This window comes from Periplaneta americana, chromosome 6 (assembly GCF_040183065.1).
Source record: "Periplaneta americana isolate PAMFEO1 chromosome 6, P.americana_PAMFEO1_priV1, whole genome shotgun sequence".
Lineage (NCBI taxonomy): Eukaryota > Metazoa > Arthropoda > Insecta > Blattodea > Blattidae > Periplaneta > Periplaneta americana.
Window position 1 is genome coordinate 89,451,035 of NC_091122.1, and position 20,676 is coordinate 89,471,710.

The 20,676-nt window shown below is 34.7% G+C and overlaps 1 protein-coding gene and 1 non-coding gene across 2 annotated transcripts in view; both read left to right on the forward strand.

The window, feature by feature from the left end:
* The window catches only part of LOC138701472 (cysteine sulfinic acid decarboxylase-like), a 51,381-nt gene extending 38,683 nt beyond the window's left edge, over positions 1-12,698 (forward strand). The window contains exons 6-7 of the mRNA XM_069828365.1: positions 593-784; positions 8,927-12,698. Coding sequence (XP_069684466.1) covers positions 593-784; positions 8,927-9,100 — 366 coding nt within the window. The 3' untranslated portion in view covers positions 9,101-12,698. The remainder of the gene's footprint in view (positions 1-592; positions 785-8,926) is intronic.
* A 1,297-nt stretch (positions 12,699-13,995) lies between these two features.
* On the forward strand, positions 13,996-14,069 carry TRNAS-GCU (transfer RNA serine (anticodon GCU)). Its single transcript has one exon. It is a non-coding gene; the product is annotated as a tRNA-Ser (tRNA).
* Positions 14,070-20,676: the final 6,607 nt, after the last annotated feature.

Sequence of the window (20,676 nt, forward strand, 5' to 3'; positions counted from 1 at the left end):
AGGACTTGCCATGCACCATCCGGCATCAGTCCCACGGCTGGGGAAAACCATTTTTTTATGATTTCCTGATTTTTTTGTTACTTTCATAATAATACTCTCATTTGTGTAAAGTTGAGTTTAAATGTAATTATAATTACAAATAAAGTGACCTCAAATGGCAAGGTTTCCAAGGAGCAGGGATTCAAATCCATAAGATATAGATAGAGAGGTTCGGTCACTGACATGGTACGAATTTATCATTTCTTTGTAAATAAATCTTTGTAATGGTGCTTTCCCCTGGTTCTTAACATAAGCCATATTCATCATAATACTTTTTTTATCCTTGTGATAATGCCTGATGATTTATTCCAGAGGTTCATTTTTTATCAGTCAATACAGTTTAATATATGTTGTTGCGTTGCGCTTCAAACATATTGAATACTTATTTTCACCATTAATATTTTAGCATTTCTGATACGTCTGTTTTTTATTCATGATATTTATTTTATTTTTATTTTTACGGAATGTTGTCTTGATTGATATAGGTATTATTTAAGAGAACACACAACACAAAGTGAGAATGTGACTGCTTTGTATGTTTGTGATTTTGCAGGGAACACTGGGCTTTGAACAACACGTGGATAGTTTGATGGATTGTGCTGATTACTTCAACAGAGCTGTACAACTGCGCCCAAACTTCAAACTTGTTACTGACCCAGAATTTATCAACGTATGCTTCTGGTATATTCCTGCGAGCCTGCAAGGACTACAGGGACAGCCAGATTTCAACAAAAGGTTGCATAAGGTACTGGTATTCAATAAATTAAACATCACATATACGTATATGCAACCACATGCAAACCTAATCTAGATCATTCTGCATTATTTTAAAGAAATTCCTGAAATCACAGTGAAGAAGTAGAATAATTTTTAATGAAATCTGATCAGATCATTATGGCTGATATACCATTACATTTGTAACGATCATTATTAATAATATAGGCCTATTTTACGATCTTCATAAGATTTCTGTCATATCAAGCAGAAAGACTTTATACCGAACTGTCTGTTGTATAAGAGAGACCAGACTTAAAGAATATCGAAAGTGTTATCTCTCTTCTTCAGCTCATTTACTTAATTATTTTCGGTACAGTATAGCTACTTTCAGCGAAATACCTATCAACTCTTCTGAAGATAATACTACCTACCAATAACAAGAACTGAACCTGAAATATATTTTTCATCTCTAAATATAATTAAAACCGTCAGAAATTATATGAACCAGAAACGATTTACTGCTGTTCTCAGTATGAAAAACGTATTAATATATGGGGTATTTCAACACCAAAACAGTGCTGTAGTTGGGCTAGTATGCCATACCGTCTAAAATAAAATCTCGCAGTTACCGTACCAGCAAAAAATATAGACTCGAAAATATATTAATTACGTTTAACTAGTCTTTACCACACTTTGAAATGGACGATGTTAGCTATTTGAAAAATATTTTAATTTTGATATCTTGCATAAAAATGGTGGTGGGCATCTCATATCCTCTGCTTAAACACTTGTCCATTTGCTATTTTATCGAAAACCATGTTCTGGCACTTCAGGAGTAGTTGTGATTTGTTAATTTCAAGCTTGCATACTGCTACGCTATTTCTATAAGTAGGTCTAAATAACATTAACTTTATGGCATGGTGCCTCAACTTACATGTAAGTGGTGGTTAAAAACTCTTAAGAAATATTGTCAGTATTTATTTTGATACTGTTACTGTCCTTATCTGTCACACATCAGAGCACAGTGTACAGGATGCATTCTCCAGCCTACATGTCTCATTTCTGTATTGACAGATTTCGGAGTTCGTGTTCCAGGCCTAAAAACCTTTCCAACAGATACCAGTACCACTTCGACTGTAGTGCACTTGGTGGCAGCTTTAGCTTTTAGTACATATAAATCTAGTGTTTAATTATTAGAGCCCGGAATTTTAGGTGCTAAAAGTTAATATTGTACTTCGGTATAGTTTATAAAATAGAAGCCATGCCCCCACTTCTTTGACACGTCATTCTTGATATTCAGTATTTTCCTTTTGGTACCGTTAAAGGTCTGTAATCCTCCTAACTACCACTTATAAATTAGCGCACAGTTTACAAGATTCATTACTCAGTCCTTGTGACTCTGCTGTTTATTATTACATATCGGACTCCTATGAACTAGATTTAAAACCACATGGGCAATACATCTATTCATCTACACTCAGTGTCATTCTTAACTTTTACCACCTAAAATTCCGGACTCTACTAATTATATGGCAAATTATTCTGTTATACCCAAAAACTCAAGTTGTCATTGTTCTGCTCATTTGAATTCCTTTTTACTTACTTTCTATGTTCAATATCGTCTCACATTATGTTCACTTTTCACCATCCAGATAAATATTACTAATAATATTCGCATTAGTTGTTATTTTCCTCGTTTTATCCCTCACCTGCGAGGTTTCGAGGGTTGATGGCTTATACAATGAACGAGATGAATTAGTAGCATTGAAGAAAACGGAGATAACAGACTTAAATCTGAACCACTGTGATTTTGTGGAAGTTTACTTACACTGCATTTGAGGTCTTTCTTTGTACTGTACACAACACTAACGAGGAAGTTAAAAAAGGCACTGTTTTGAAATGCACATTTAAAATGAAACACACATCCATCAGAGACTATAGTTCGGAAAAGAAAGTAGAAACTATAGGCATCCGACAATGAAAACTCAATGCGCAGAAACCAGCGGGTGTGACTGTCTTGCGCAGATGACGTATGTTCCCATTCCCAGCATGCTCTCACGCCTACTGCACGGGGAGGGGAGGGGTTAAGAGGTTATAGCATGCGCGTCGCGAGGAGTCCGAGCTTGTAGGATACCTATAATATAGATACTGTAGTAACGTTTTTTTCCAAACCACATTCCATCTACCTTCCAATAATTTTATGCATTCTAATGTTTTTCATAAATATAGTTTACATATTGTTTTTCATCCCAGTTCCCTCAAAAACGATGGAGAGAGGTTTTACTGAAATTCATGGTTCTATGTGTAAGGTGATCAGATTTTCAAGTACCAAAATCAGGGCCTTGCAAAGTGGGATAGTAAATGAATAGTGAAAAATAGAAATAGACAATAAAAATAAACAGAATCGTGATAAAAACAACACATTTCAATACATGAATACAATAACATAAGAACACGAAAATATACACATATTATACACATTAAAATCTATTGCATGTGTTGAATAGACTGTTCCAGAAGGGAGTCAGTTGACCTGCTGTGTGCTTGGGACTTTCATTACAAATTCTATCTTGTCTTTCGCCTTAAGGATGGCTGCTCTTACTTCTGCTATGCTTATCAGTTCTCTATCGTATGACTCTGGCTCTTTGATTTAGTATGCAATGATTGGGTTACCTCTTTTGAGGAGGTAGAAGTGTTTTTCCCAGGATTCCATTGGGATCTCTGTGACAGTGCTGGTTGACTTCCTTCTAAGGACACGAAAGGAATCTGTTAGCACCTCTTGAGCGTGGGACTTTCTTTGTTCTTCGATAAGATTAGCTTCCTTGGTCGTCAGCAGTTTCTTATGTTTTTCTTTTTTCTACATACAGTTGTCTGTTCGTACTCTGTGCAGGAGTTTAATCGTTTCTTTTCTTTGTTTGTAGCACTCAGCATCAAACCAAGGTTTGGCTGTCATTTGTCTCTGGAGATGAGTGATGATTGTATATAGTTTTCTATTCTGTCAGAGCGGGATCTAGTTGTACCTTTTTAAGGATGGCTGAAGCTTTGTCAATTGCGTGTTTTCCAGTTCCTGGTTGTGTTTCCTTCAGCTTTCTTGAGACTATAGGGGACTTCACTGCTTTTTGTTGATGTCTCTACTTTGTTACTGTAATTGGTGATGTCTTCATAGAATGGCAGCACAGTCTAATACTTACAGTCACGCAACTCATACGTATAAAATATGCCAACATTTGACAGCTGGCGCGACAGTAGCCCTCTAGTGGCAGGCAAGTTAACAGTGTGCACACGACATTATGATAACACATCAGAAAACGGGTTTTGCGTAATTTATTTTATATTTTTATGCTATACAGTAAGTGTATATGTTCTTATTAATTTTACTTTAGAATCCTAGAAGAATTTCACACGCAGTTAATCTACAAGTTTCAGAAGCTGGGAATAAACGTAATTCTTTCTGCTCCTTACAACTGAATCTTGGCCCTGATCACGTATAATGCTTCGAAATAATATAATTGTTCGTACGTGGACGGTTAATTCAATTAATTCCTAAATATATTTATGAATCATTGGAACTCTATATTTACTGTGAGAAGAGTCAAAATTAGTAGCTTCAAAATTGTAGGCCATATCTCGTACTCGTGGTGAACTCCTCTCCCTATTTCCTGAGAAATTAACTATTTTCCATACCACAAATTGGCGTAAACTCGGTCGCTGAGGTAAACTTGAAAATAAAAAGGAGGAGGATTTAAACCTTAATATGGCATTGATTTATGAAGTTCATTATTTTTCCATTTCTTAAGAACCGGTATTTCCTTTATTATTTTGAGTCACAAATAGTGCTGATATTATGGTGTAAATTTTTATGGCAAGTTTACCGCATTTTACATTACATTTCCAGTTTTCACACATAAGCTTAATTTTAACTTAACTTGCCTATATAATACATAATTTACATGCACTTACTGTTAATATGACGTAGGTGAAAACAAATAAATGAACACACAATTTTGTTCAAAAAATTGTAACTTCAATATTAACTCCGAAAATGTAGGCCTAATTTTATTTTCAGAGCAGAAGTGGTGTAAGTCAAAAATGGGTAATGAGGGTTAAAGTAAACATTCTGTAAAATACAGCGCAAAGTAGCAGTTAATATTGAATTTATTTAAACTATTAGTAGTCACTGAATAGCACGAAGGATATATTAATTGCTACTTTGCGCTGTATTTTACAGAATTTTTACTTTAATCCTCATTACCTAATTTTGACTTACACCATTTCTGCTCTGAACGGCTCAAATAATCACTGGGAATGTAAAATCAACACCAATAACAGTTAACAGTCATGCAAATTATTACAGAAAAGATTGCTTTTTATATTAAATTTAAAAAGGCTCTTTTATTTCTTGAGAACTTAATACGTCTGCCACATGAATCTACAGCAACTCATCAGAAATTTTATCGACACAGTCCGGATTTATTCAAGAAGTGAATATTTCGCAAAAGGATTACAATACTCCATGAATTCTTGAAAAATTAACACCATGATCCCTACTTGAATGCAATATAACATTCAACTTCTGAAAAATATAAAGAAATAAACACAAATACAAAAATTATGAAATTACTTGCATTAAAAACTCTAGATACATTATCCAAAATCGGAATGGTTACACATTTACACATATGATCTCTGCAAAAAAAATAATATACTGTAACAGGTATCTACTTTGACATACAAATAGGTAACTGATAACTAATAAATGTTTTATAGAACACAATATGTAGGCTACCTACAACGTGGATTATTGGTTATGACTGATTTATGATTTTCTCTTGGTCTTTAGGGAATCTGAAAAACGACAAATTCGGAGATTTAAACTTGTTACTGCAATTTTCGTCATTGCACACATTGCCTTTGTTCCGACGCATGATTAAAACGTTTATAACATCTCGCATCCCTTTAAAGCACGTGCTGGCTGAACGAGATTGTATCAACCCTATTACCAGTGCCTTGCCTGCCGCTTGGGCGTTAGTGTCGCGAATGTTGGCAAAAAAAGTGTTGAAGTTGCGCGACTGTAAGTATTAGACTGTGATGGCAGCTTGTTAGAAGGAGAGTACTTGTTGTTGAACGAGTCATATGAAAATGTAAGCTTGTAGCGTAACATTAATATACCATACAAAATGGAAATTTTAGTCACTTAGCGAGTATCATGGCTCATAATATCTCTCCTAGCCAGTGGTGGCTCGTGATAAAATATTGTGTGTGTTCACAATTTTGTGTTCCAAAATCGAAGAGAGTTTGAAATCGTACATTTAGCCTAATATGAAATGTCATGATCCCAATATTTCACTACCGAAAAAACCGTATATAAATTCAACACAACATGTAATAATAATAATAATAATAATAATAATAATAATAATAATAATAATAATGAAACCCAGTCTTTTTATTTCCAATTTTTCCTGGTAAGCCAGTTTACCCAGTTCTTTATGTTCAAAATTACTTGAACAGAGTTCATTGTTTACGTTTGTTAAAAATTAATATATATCACAGTGCCGTTATTTACAAAAGCGTGTGTTCAGTAATATATTTTGGTTCACAACACACGGATACACTGTAGCCTATACCAGTACTGTAATCCCATTCGCATTGATTGATTACTATAAATAGATGCCAATAAATATTATTCTTAAATAATATACACCACCATACAGATATTTAAATTCATACCACCATCACATTCAACCAGCACGTGTTTGAAAACCAAACTATGCTATTATGCTGACACTAAAGTATAGTAATTTACAAACTACTCTCTCGTAGCAGCACTGTACACACATCCACACAAAGTAAACGTTCCGACAGTGAGATGCTGACACCTATAGGCTAAAATACAGACTATTAAATTTCGTCCTCGAGATATAGCACGTGAACTATAGGCATCGATGCACCTGACATATGTAGGATAGATTCACTGTTTACTTAATGCTTTGTGCGGCCAGTGAAAGACACTTTTCTCCCGCGCATGCGTGAAATTCCTGTAACCTTCTTGAAAAGAGCATGGCTTGTACGTGAACAGATGTTGCCAAGTTTACATAAGAGGTTTATTGCAAGATGTGGGAAGTTTAAAATACTCGATTCTGATATTATACATCCCCACTACGTCAATATGGTATTAAATAATAAAACTAGTCGTGCATTAATGGAAACAAGGTGTTCACGTGCTCTTGTGCTCTTATTGACGCACCACCACTGCTCCTAGCCCAATCACAGTGCGTTGAAATACTGGCACTGCCTGCTCCTCTCAATGGCTACCACACATATTCAAGTCAATTTAGAAGCGAATGAATACGATGACCAGACGTCCTCTTTTGTCCGGACATGTCCTCCTTTTTAGGCCTTTGTCCGGGCGGATTTTTTAAAAATCAAGAAATGTCCTCCTTTTCGTAACTTGTATGCCTGATATTTCGAAATTATTTGATTTGACGCCTTTTTCAAGTAATTTTCCTGTAGGTGGCTGCAGCATCGACGGAATATATTGTTTTCCAGTGATCATAACTCTCCTTGCTCCTCCTTGTTATGGGCGTTGCTCACAGGTAGCTAATAAATCGAGAGATCGAGGTGTGAATATAAATACTGGTAGATATTCTCTGTTCTCTTTAATAATAATAATAGTTCCCTTGACTTTCGTATGTAGCTAACTGTAAAATCATTATCACTAAGTTTTTTCGTAATTATTTTGTAATAAAATAGATATTAACATACTTTTCAGCATAATGTAAGCCTAAATCTGTACTGTAAATATTTTGTAATAAAACAGATATTGACGTAATTTAAAGTATAATATAGGCCCAAGCCTAAATCTAGTATATATTTTCTGTCCTTTTTTTCGAACAGTATCATCCTTTTTGAAGCTTGGTGTCCTCTTTTTTTTTTTATCGATGTGAATCAGAATCTGAATGAGCAGTAGTGGCAATTGACTATATTGCCAACTATATAATTCACATCCCTACACATCACATTACTACAAATGTAGAAAAATCTAAATCGGGATAAATTATGAAATCTTTGGCAAAATCCGGGACAGATTGACATCCCGAAATGTCTTCAAAAAAATTCGAGACAGGGTCTAAATTCAGGATTGTCTCGGAAAAATCGGGACAGATTGTCACCTAAGTACTCGTTTACTTCTCAAAAAAGAAAATTGGAGCCTTGCACTACTTAAATTATAATTGACAGGATCTATATGGTATGTACAGTATATCAGTTTTTAAAGAGATTTTTGTTGAATAAAATACACAAAGTTGTTTCAGCATTCTTCATTATTTTAATTGGTGTAATTAGTAGTTCACCTCTAGAAATCTGAACATACCTAATGTAATGTTTAAAAAATATGTGAGATTATAAAACATGTCATTAAAGTAGTTTCTGTTGACATGAAAATTCTCATCAAGTTCCAAATTATTAATAATTTCCAAGGATTATTACAAGTGCAACCAACAAAACTTGTAAACTAAAGGTTTGTTCCAGCAAGCAATTCAGAACGCGTTCCAAACTAATACCGAACTTCTTTCGATGCATGCACCAGTTGTGTACGGTGTCAGAACTAGTTTGGGATTTTACATTGTTGGAACATTTCTTGAACTGTTCTTTGAAGGCCTTCGGAGTTTCTTCTCAAATTAAAATTACATTCATCTTCCGAACTTAATTCGTCATAAAATATATCACTATCACCTTTCAAATCACTCATGATCGAATATTTTTTATTTCAACCTGCCTAATCTCGAAGCATTTTAATCATAACTTCAGATTAAACCATGTGTGCATGCGTCAGTAGTTCAGAATCATCAGTTCTGCTCTTAATTGAGAACCAATTTCACTCGTCCTGAACGAGTTCTAAAGCATGTTGAAACAGGGGACTCGGAGTTCAGTATCGGTTTGGAATCAGTTCTAGTCTTGTTAGAACACATATTGGGCTATTGCATATGAGCAGGCAGTTCAGAATCGATTCCAAACCATGTTGGAACAAACCTAATGAAGTGTGATACCTTTAAATTTCTTTCAAATTATTCCTTCATGTTTTACAAAACTGTAGAGTAGACTATAAAAATTAATTACGCATATTTAGGTTATGAATCGGAATTAATATGGAGAAAATTTTGCTTTACAGGTGGCACCACATATTAAGGAGCTGATGATGCGCAAGGGTAGTATGATGATAAGTTATCAACCATTGCAGAACCATCCAAATTTTTTTAGATTTGTTGTGCAGAATTCAGGAGTTACTCATCATGATATCGATTACTTCTTGAATGAATTGGAATGTCTTGGTGCAGGATTGTAAACTTACCTTAATGTACAGTGTATGTACACCAGACTCAGTATTAAGAAAAGCTTGAAGTGAAAAACAATTTATTATTATAACTCAGGACAAAGCATAGCAAGAGTACATAATAATATGGTTGCATCTGCATCCCTAGAATTGTAGTACCGATAAACTGTTTCTAACTCTGAGATCATTATTATATAACCATAAAATACCATCTTCATCACAGGTCTGTGAAATTGAATTAAACATCCTAAGAATCTTTTTGTAAAACTTCTTCCTGCAGGGTAAGTTTCCCTAACATTATTCTTTACCAGCCTGTTGTTCGTCATTCTGTTGACATGGCTACATCATATAGGATTTTACCGTGAAATTTTCTAACACAGATCTTTGTAAAAGCTGTTGTAATTTAGTTTTATTTGCTCTTAGCTTTTAAGTCAATATGGATCTTAAGATTAATGTAAGTATGTGTGTATACATATATAAACAAACATTACTGTCAGAAGACATGAATTTATTGTTTTCGTACCAAGCCATTTCAGCATTCAGATAGGTTTTTAACATCTTCTAATAAATTTCGTTCGAGGATATTTTCTTACAGTGATAGTAAAACAAATTGTTACATGCTTCAACTTGTATTTTACATGTCATTTCTTAGAAATTGCCATAAAAATTACAAATTGAGTTAATATCAATCCTCTAAAGAGGCTTAGTGCTCTCTATTTCAGATTTGATTGCATGTGAAAGGTAAAAATTGGTTTTAGAAGCAAATATTTCATGCACTTTATAGTTTTTCCTTAAATATTCATTATAATCTTGAAATGAGTTGAATCATAGTTCAGTGAATTCATAGCTTCTCGCAAAAGAAATATGTGTTAGAGCATAACATACTAAACCTTAAAATTTATCATTGTCATCTTTTAAAGGATTGGTTCTTTGATTCACTCAGTCCCCGGCTACCATCATGGGTCAATCCGAACATCACAATTAATGGACTCACTAATCATGTAGTTAACAGGGAGAAGAAGAACGTTTTGTTTCTATTCAAATATTGAAACAAATGTAAAGTAAGGAATGAATCTACAGCTATTTATGAACATTTATTGCAAAATGAAATAGGCAAACTGTAATTAATAATGTGAGGACTTTCTCTTAAAACTCTTTTGTGTTGTGACATTAGCTGTTATACTTGTTGTTTAATATGATTCTTTCCTAATTAAAACCAGAACCAATATTTGTTATGATCGTAGCAAAACATGTTAAAGAAAAATGTATGGATAATGTACAGTACCGGTACCAATACCAGTACCATTATGAAAATGTATGGATAATGTACAGAGATTCAACGAGAAGTAGTCTGCCGTTACCCATCTGGTTTTGTCACTGGTTGTTCCATATAATATTATATAGAATATCCTGTTAAAGTAATAAATAAAATAATGGATAATTAATTAAATTAATGAATAATAAAAGAATATACGAAATGAATAAATAATGCATAAATGAAGTATGACATAAGGTCTACTTACCAAATTTAAATGTAATGCTCAAAGTGATCACCTTCCATTTCCAGACATTTCTCAAACTTTTGGATGAAACCGAAAGAAGTCCATGTGTTAATGCCCTAAAACAGTGGTCGTCAGCACTTGCTGAAATGGGTAGAGTGCATAGAGGGTAAGGAACTCTGCTCCATTATGCACAAGGGATAGAGAGATAGCATACCCACCAGCAGCGACGATTGCATGCTAGGACTGTGTCTTGTTCGCTGGTAAGAGACGCTAGCCCGAGCATGCAATATTTTGATGACCACTGCTCTAGAAACTTATTATCACTACTTGCTTATTTGACTGATTTCATTTCTCAGTAAAATCAAATTATCTTGCAGGTGACTATGTCTGTTCTTCACCTGAAAAGTGCAGTTTCACGTAGTAATTCTTATAATTCACGTTGCGTTAGAATATTTTATGAACATCAATAGTACCGCTTAAAATTAAGCTAGTAGACAAGTCTGTTACATAATTCTCTCTGTGCCATTGACAGAAGACTTGCGAAAATATATTCTTAAATCGTTATCTCTTAACAGTACCGGTACCAGTAATTATTCAGTTTGATATACTAGATACTAAATGTTATTAATAATAGGAAGAAGTGACAAATGTATATTCTTCCAAACTACTGTTTTTTTACAAAAGTCTGCATTTACTATTGCATGAAATAGAGTTTATTCTTAGTATTGTTTTCTCAAGCATTGTTTGATGCTAATAGTAAAACAGATTCTCATTTTTATATATTTGACATACATTTATGTATTTAGCTACCAAAGCAGGTACTGTACATGAAGAGAAACATGCTATTTACCTTCCATGCTGTGATGATCTCAGTCATAAATGTAATATTCAAGATTGGAATGTCATTGGACTTATGTTTGGTGCTTGAGGAACAATTCCCAAATTTACATTGGAGATCCTCAGAAAATTAAAGGTTCCTGATAAGATTCTTCAGACAATTGCATCAACCATTTTAAAATCTTCATTGAACATCATCAATCACCATCTCTATTCATCTTTATAATATTCAATGTATATTATTTATTTTCAATAAATTTTTATCGTTTTGATAGCTACCAAATCTTGCGCAAAATATTCTTTTTTAAAATTTCATTATGTATTTTTTTAACATTAATTTACATTTTCTTTTTTGTTCATTTGAATTGATTAGGATGCCGATATTTTAAATCCAAGATTTGGACGGCTATCATTTCGATGATATTCTCTCTGCTAGGATAAAATAAAATTTTTCTGCAGGTTTTGTACAATGGAAATAAGATATAGAGAGTTGTTAATTTCAGCTGCCTTTATAGTTGGACGAAGCAAATTTATATAACATATACTGTTCTTTGGAGGGGAGGGGAAGGAACTGGCCACCCTACCCCGTTATCTCCTGGCTTAGTTTCCCCATGAGTGATGCCTTATTGGTGTCACTTATAATTTCAAACCTGTTGACTAAACAACAACACATACTGTTTTTATTGCGAATACAGGAAATTTATCATTACGGTATTCTTATGTTAGTACAAGGCGCGTCCATAAAGTAACTTTCCCACTCTTCCCACAGCTAGCAAACCATATGTTGCGCGAAGCGACTGCGTGTACGTGATGGAGTATTGTCCTGGCATGGCGCATGCGCTAGCAGAACATCCTGAGTGCTCTCAGTAGCTTTGTTGCATTGGTTGAAGATGGACGCTCCTATTCCAGCTCCTGCCGCGTGCTAATTGCAGTCAGTGATAAAGTTTTTGAGTGCACAGGGCATAGCACCGATTGAAATTTATCGTCAGATGTGCCAGATCTATGGTCCTAACGTCATGAGCAAGCAGATGGTGCATTGCTGCTGTAGACAATTTTCAGCAGGATGCCAAAATGTGCATGACGAGAAGCACAGTGGAAGGCGAACCACCATCACAGACAGTGCGTGCGATACGATGTAGTGAACGCTTACCTTAATACTACGGAAGACTTTGAATAATCAGGTGTCCCGTAGTTTTCATTGAATACTTTATTTCATATTCTTGTATGATACAGTTTCAATAATAATATTTCACAACATATCTATTATTATTATTATTATTATTATTATTATTATTATTATTATTATTATTACTTATGTGTTTGACTTAGGTCAGTGGAAGAGCAGGCCTTAACTCTGCCAGATAAAATAAATAAATAAATAAACAATAATAATAATAATAATAATAATTATTATTATTATTATTATTATTATTATATTTTTCGGATACATCAATATTTAATTTCAACATTTCGCTATTGTTTTTGTAAAAAGCTGATTTATAAATAAATAAAGTAGGAATGGATTTCTAAAAATGTCTCATTCCCTTGGATTTAAATTAAATGTACCGTAAATCTCAATATTCGTTTCTGGATAATTAAACCCTCTCAATACAGGTTGCATTGCCCCAGGGAATTATAAGATAAAACGGACTGAGCATAAGCGAAATATATATTTAATAAGTTTGTATCATCAAGAGTTTAGTATTTATTGTGTTTATAGGGCCTACTCCAATTTTCTTTTTATTAATGCGTAGAGCTCTTTTTGTTAACAAAGAGGAAAGTCAGCACTTGCATCACACACAATTTGTCATTATTGTGTCAAATGTAAGAACAGTTTTATTCAGCAAAAGCCTCTGCCTAGTTGCGAGACATGTGTGAGATCAATATTTGTTTCAAATTATATTAGACTACACGATGTCTCCATCACGCGAAAAGAAGTGTAGCTAGTTGTGGCTCCTGTTGTTTCTGATAACAATGTCAACCGTAAGTATCTTATCGTTTCAATAAATTTGGCGAGTTATGATTATGAGTAACTTTCTATTAGTGTCATTCTTTAATTTTTATGTTGTATGCTAAGAGGTTATTTGTAGTTTTAATAATTGCAGTTTTCAAAAAGTCCCTGTGTTAATTCCATTTTGAAATGAATTTTTCTAAATAATTATTGGATTAATAATATGTAACTCAATTTACAATAATACTAACATGATCACTATCATTTCCTACAATATTCGAGCTACACCCCTTTGTTTTGACCAAACAGAACATGGCGGACTAATGTTCAGTTGTCTTCAACTAGAAGGCGTTGTAGCCTCTCTATATTATATAACTCTTTGCTTAAAACAAAAAAAAAAAAAAGAGAGAAAGAGAGATTTAATTTAAAGTGGGAAGAAGAATTTTTCTGCAGTGCTGGTGACAATATAAAATGCAAATCTGGCTTTCAGGTAGTAGCTCCCTGTAAAGCAGGTCACACAGTATTTGTGTGCACTCACAGTTGAGTTCTGGCATCTTGTCAGCTCATGTGAGTTGTGTGGGTATAAAAGGAAAAATTGTGACGGTGTCGTGTATAGTTCCTGGGGTAGCTCAGTCGGTAGAGCGTTCACTCGCTAAGCGAAGGGTCCCGGGATCGATACCCGGCCCCGGAACAATTTTTCCTTGAAATTATAAAATATAAAATGCTTTATAATATAATACAAAAAGATTAAATCTTTCGCCAACTTTGTGGAAGCCATGTATGTAACTACATTTACCAGATCTGGGCGTTATCAACTCGATTGAGTTACTGTAGACCATCCCTTAACTCCCCTCTCCATCTTCCCCAGCTGAAACAGTTATGTTTTGGTGCTGTACGAGCGGACGGATAATATCAAGCTTTTACGAACTTTCGGCTCTCACTGGTCACCTAAAGTTCACCACTGATGCACAGAGCCTTACTCTGTGTTTGTTTATAAGGCGGTGTAAGCGAAAAGGACATGGGCGGGGATTTCTCCATCCCTTTTACTTCCCCTCTTATGCCCAGGGCTGACATACATGGTGATTCGCGAGGATTTATCGTCCCTTACGAGGCTTATTTCCGAAGACATTCTGAACAAAAGTTGTCATATAAACATTTATCCTAATCTCAATATTTTCAAAGTTATACTAATTTGAAGTTGTTTGTAAAATACCATTATTCTTGAGTTTTAAGGGTGAATGAATATTACTGATAAAGAATGAACTATTCAGGAGTATCATTTCTTTAATTAGCTAATATTCTGAAGCTAAAAGCGTGTTGTGAATTCCATAGTTGCTTTGTATACAATTTTTTTTTCCATTTTTAACTACAAAATTACATTTTTCTTACGCATTTCTCACAACAATTGTTAGAAATCACACCAGTCTTGTAAATTCTTCAAGACTGTAGATTAAGATGCATAATTAAACTGTAAAGAATTGAGTTCCTAAAGACGTATGATTTGTAACAATTTTTGTGATAAGTGCGTAAGAATAATGTCATTTTTAGTTAAAAATTGAAAAACAAAATTTATGCAAAACAACTGAGAACACATTTTTAAGTTCAGAACACTAGACAATTAAATAATAATATTTCTGAATAGTTCATTCTCTATTTGTAATATTCTCTTACCTTTAAAACTAAAGAAAAAAGGTATTTTTACAAACAACTTCTTGTGTAATTTTGAAAATATTGAGATTAGGACAAATGTTTATATGACATTTTTTGCTCAGAATGTCTTCGGAAATAAGCTCCGTAAGTGACGGTAAATCCTCATGAATCACGCTGTATACTGTATCTGTGAACAGTTGTTCTCACGAATGAAAACTGTGAAATCAAGATGTAGTATACCCCTATAAAGGGCAGAGAGCTTTGTGAACAGTTACGGTTGGCAGTGTGTAACGACTCCTGCTTTCAATTCTTTGTACTTGAAAAAGTACGTGAAACTGAGGAGATCTAATTTCAGCAGCTTTTGTTTAGTTGAAATTCAATATACAGACATAAAAAAAAATTGCTTTGTTTTCATATCGGAGTAACGATGAATGTGTAAGCTATTTAATTTAAATTCACTGGAAATTCTGAATGATTCTTCTTTTTTCCTCTTGTACGGAGGAGAGACCCGAAGGCTTACACTGCAGCCTGAGTCTTATTGTGCTTACCAATCCTATTCTGTGAATGGTTTGGGTAGCAGAAAGGCCGCGCTCTTGTATAAGTACAGCACTCCGCACCGTGAACTTAATCCGGGCTATGGTATCGATGATGATTATGATGATGATGATTATTATTATTATTATTATTATTATTATTATTATTATGCTGTATGTGGATAAATGATGGCGAAATGAATCCAACGCCAAAAGTTACCCAGCAATTCTGCTTCAATTGCTTCAGGGAAAACCCCGGAAAAACCCTGGGTGAAGAAATACAGTATATACATGAAGGAATAAATGTCCACATGAATGAATAATGTAAAAATGAAAGTATAAATGTGAAAATGAATGAAAAATATAACACTGAATGAATAAATGAGTATATAAATGTATATGTGGAAGAATAAATTTATAATTGGAAGAAATAAAATAAAAGTGGGTGAATAAGTAAAAAAATGGATGAATAGATATATAAATGGATGAATAAATACATAAATGGATGAATAAATTCGAGTATATAGGCTAAATGTAAGAGTAAATATAAAAATACGATTAAATATATAAATTAATGATGAAATATATATAAATTTATAAGTAAATATATAAACTTCTTAATAAATATTTAAATGTCTGAATAAATATATAAATCGACGAATAAACATCAAAATGGACGAACAAATATATAAATGAGTGAATAAATACCTAAATGAACAAATAAACACATAAATGAATAAATACATAAATGAACAAATAAACACAAATGAATAAATACATAAATGAACAAATAAACACACAAATGAATAAATACAATATATATATATATATATAAATGAATAGGTATATAAATGAATGTATATATAAATCAGTAAATAAATGATTGAATGAATATGAAAATGTTGAATGAATGACTTATTAATAAATTAAGGGATAAATAAATATAAAACAAATCAATATCAATTGAATTTAACAAGTCAGCTTTGCGAAGTAATAAACTGCTCATTAATATGAAGGCCTACTCTTGGAATCGAAGCCGTTGCACGTTATAATATATTAATGGATTCATAACATTCAAGTTTTATGATGCCTACAACACAGACAAAACATAGGCCTATAAAAATATTATGGTTTATTTAACGACGCTCGCAACTGCAGAGGTTATATCAGCGTCGCTGTTGTCCGGAATTTTGTCCCGCTGGAGTTCTTTTACATGCCAGTAAATTATTGACATGAGCCTGTCGCATTTAAACACACAATTGCCATCGACTGGGCCGGGATTGAACCCGCAACCTCGAGCATAGAAGGCCAGCGCTACACCGACTACGCTACCCAGGCCGACCATAGGACTATATAAACACTAATATGAATATTATAAAAAAAGGAAGGGTTTACATCTACATGAATGGCATCTAGGGAAACAAAAACCGAAATCTCTATAGTCATTTTTTTTAGTATTTATTTATTTAACCTGGTAGAGATAAAGCCGTCAGGCCTTCTCTGCCCCTCTACCAGGAGATTCCAACTACAATATGAACAATAAAATTACAATTAGTATTAAATTTAAAATTACAATTACAAATAACATTACAATTAGTATTAACTTTACAATTACAATACAATCAAAGTACGAAAAGATTACCTGAATAATTAAAGTTAGATAATTTATCATAGAGAAACAAAGAATATTTTATATTTACTGAATTACAAATTAAATCTAGAATAACAAAATTGTATAGTGATGAAATTACGGAATATTGAAATATTTTGTGATAGATTAAAGAAACTATTTACAAGAAATCAATTACTGACCAAGTGCCTAGTAAGTTTTCATTTGAATTCAATTTTATTTCGACAGTCCCTGATGCTAATAGGTAGCGAATTCCAGAGTCTTGGCAGGGCTATTGTGAAAGAAGATGAGTATGAGGAGGTGCGATGGGATGGTATTGTTAGTGTTGTTTCATGACGAGAGCGTGTGTTCAGATTATGGTGGAAAGAAAGGTAAGTGAAGCGAGACGACAGGTACGAAGGAATAGAAGAGTTCAAGATTCATTCTCTATGGAGAGAGAGAAAAGACATAACAATAGCAATGCCGTTGCTGTGTTACATGCCTTTTGAATTAAACCCACCAAAATGTTTCGACGCATTAGAGGTTTGCTACAGCAACTCAAGGAACACCCTAGACCGAGAGAGTCTATTAGATCTGAAAGACTCCTCGTCAATGGCATGAAAATCATAGGGGTAGCGGGCTTGGCGGGAGCCGCTTACTGCTATAAGAACTACAGCGGCAACTCTTTCACTCCTGAACAAGATCCAGAGGAAGAAGAACAGAAGGCCTCTATAAGCAACGTACTGCTCAAGAAAAGCAAGAAAATTATGAAACTGAAGGAGGAAAAGTCACCATCGGAAGAAGTAATAGAAGTCACTGACTATACAAAATGCGAGGAGTTGGAGAGTCCAACAGAGCCAGCGGAAATTCTTCCACGGCCCAACACCGTTGTGGAGGGGGGGGGGAAGCTGAAGAGAATGCAGGAATGACTTGAGGCTTTCCCGGCGTTTGATGTAGAATAACCCTTCATTCCCTGAAAAAGATGGCAGAGCTAGCCGTCGAAAGCTTGGAAGCAAATCTCCAACTCACCTGGCTGAGAACCCGAGAAGAGCTATTCTAGAATGCATGAAATTCCCGAACAATCCTCCCAAGGGGAGGACCAACCGTCCTCGCCTCCTCCTCCACTCTCTCTACAGTAATGGTATGAGCTTACACATTCAACTTAACTTATATAATAATTATTAATGAATTCCTGTCTCCATCTCATAGCAGTTCTGTACTCTGTTACTAGACCAGTGGATCTCAGCCTTTTGAGTGTCACAAACACCGTGAGTTTCATATTTCATTTTGACGGACCGTCTAAAATACAGAATGGACCGCTCGAATGTACCTAATTTCAATTGTATGTGACTGGTGAACGGTTGAAGATAGAACCATAACAAATATTGGTCATGATAGAACCTTACGATAACGTTTATATGAAAGGAAAACTCAACAAGTTTCGAATCCTGTCGGTAGACACGGTTTCTTTTCATAGATTGTAGCGATTGTCAAAATGGCGACACCGCAGATGGAACAGGACCTCCTATAACCGCTAGACCGCTCACTGGCGCTAGTGTTATGCTCCCAAATTGAACAGCCGACGAGCGGCCATTTGTTTGGTTGAGCTGAATAGCTATGGTTCGTTCGTGTGCTGTTTTTAATTGCAGCCAGTGGCGATTTCTCTTAAGGAGCACAGGAGCAGTGCACCACCTCTTCAAATAACATGTTTTTAAATTTATATCAATGAGCTGCAGTAGACTATGTGAGCGACATAATTCTTTATTATAATACGGTACTATGTAAAAATAACGCTGTACGTGTACTGCTCTTGTTGACGCCTGGGACTTTGGTTTACCACTCGACACTTGCGGCACACTGTTCCATTCGAGCATGCGCAGTAGTAGAGTTTCACTGACAGGCTTTGGAGCATGGTAGGGAGCCAGTACAGTGTGCGTAGGCGGGGTTAGGAGCACTTTCAGATGTGTTCTGCAGTCGCTGTTGGCCCGTTCTGTCATAAATATTGCAATGAATAGTGTGCAAAATCTTTTATATATGTAATTTTCTGTAAGAACTTTACACGAAAAGATAAAAATAAAGAAGATGGGCAGACGTACACAGGAATTAAAATTATAAGTGACGAAGAACAGTAATAGAGAAGTGACAAGAAAATTCAACATTCGGACTTAAAAAATACAATATGTGGCTGCAATATAAAAGACGCTGTATTTTGTTTTCCTTGCCTATTGTTCGGCGGCGAACATTCATTGACAAAAACAAGTAGGCTACGTGTTATGAATTGTATTTATTTTTCTGTTTGAATTTAGGACTGTGCGTAGTAACTAAATAATTTTGATTATCGTTCTGTAGGTATGATTGATTTGAAGCACATGAATGAAAGAAATAAAAACACGATTCTTCAGCTGCACACTCAACAATAATGTTAAATTAGCAGTGTTGGGTCAAACAGACATACAGACACAATTGGATTGTTGCACTTCACAATGATAAAGTTACCAAGAGCAGATATGTGCGTGCGGTTTTGTTGCCTTTAAGAGGTCACGATGGCGGAAACTCATCTTTAAACGCTAGTATTTTTCTGGCGTCATCAATTTTAGTTCTGAATTAGACGCACTCTTAAGGAACATTTGGAAAGAGCAACAGTGTTTAAGAGCACATCAAACACTATACAGAACGAAGTCCATCAAGCAGTGGCGGCTGATTGACTGAGGCAAGTGAAGCCGGGCCTCAGTCACTTGGCTTAACGAAAATCAAATTTTGTTTTTATGTAATATATTAGTTATTTAATGAAGCATATATCGCTGTAGAAGCATTTGAAAACTTTGTGATGGAGATAGACCTGTTTTGCAGTAAAATTTGTTCCTGAGGCCAGGATCTCTCGTGCCGGGTCTGACTTGTGATGTATATAGATAGAATTAATATCACTACCCAAAAAAATAATACAAAATAATATTCTCATAAATAAAATATTGGCATATTCAGCTAAAAAAATTAATGCAAAACCACCTCTTCTATATTCAACATTAAAACCCGAAACCAATTCTGATTCACCCTCAGCAAAATCAAAAGGAGTACGATTGGTTTCAGCTGTTTTGCAGTAAAATTTGTTCATGAGGCCAGGATCGCTCGTGCCGGGTCTGCTTCTGAATTTTCGTGTGTCTTCGCGGGCTTTTGAGGTTGCGCTTAAAACGTTGCAACTGAGGCACAATTCGTCTGGCCTGGTCAGGTTTCACTCCTCCCAACCATGGGCCGGCCTCAAGGATAGAGTGGGGTGGGAATAGGGTGACTTGTCTTCCTAAATAGGCCATAAATAACAAACGTTTCAGCTCTTTGGCAGGCAGAGACCCACACTATTCTCTCCTCTTATGTCTTAGTTTATGACTTAAGTGAGGGTGTTGTACTATTGTACTTCGTAGTGCAGTAGTGAATCAGGGCCAATGTTGTTATATATTTCGGGAAAATATAAACAGAAACAAATGCCAGAAATAATGCTGGTGTAGTTAATT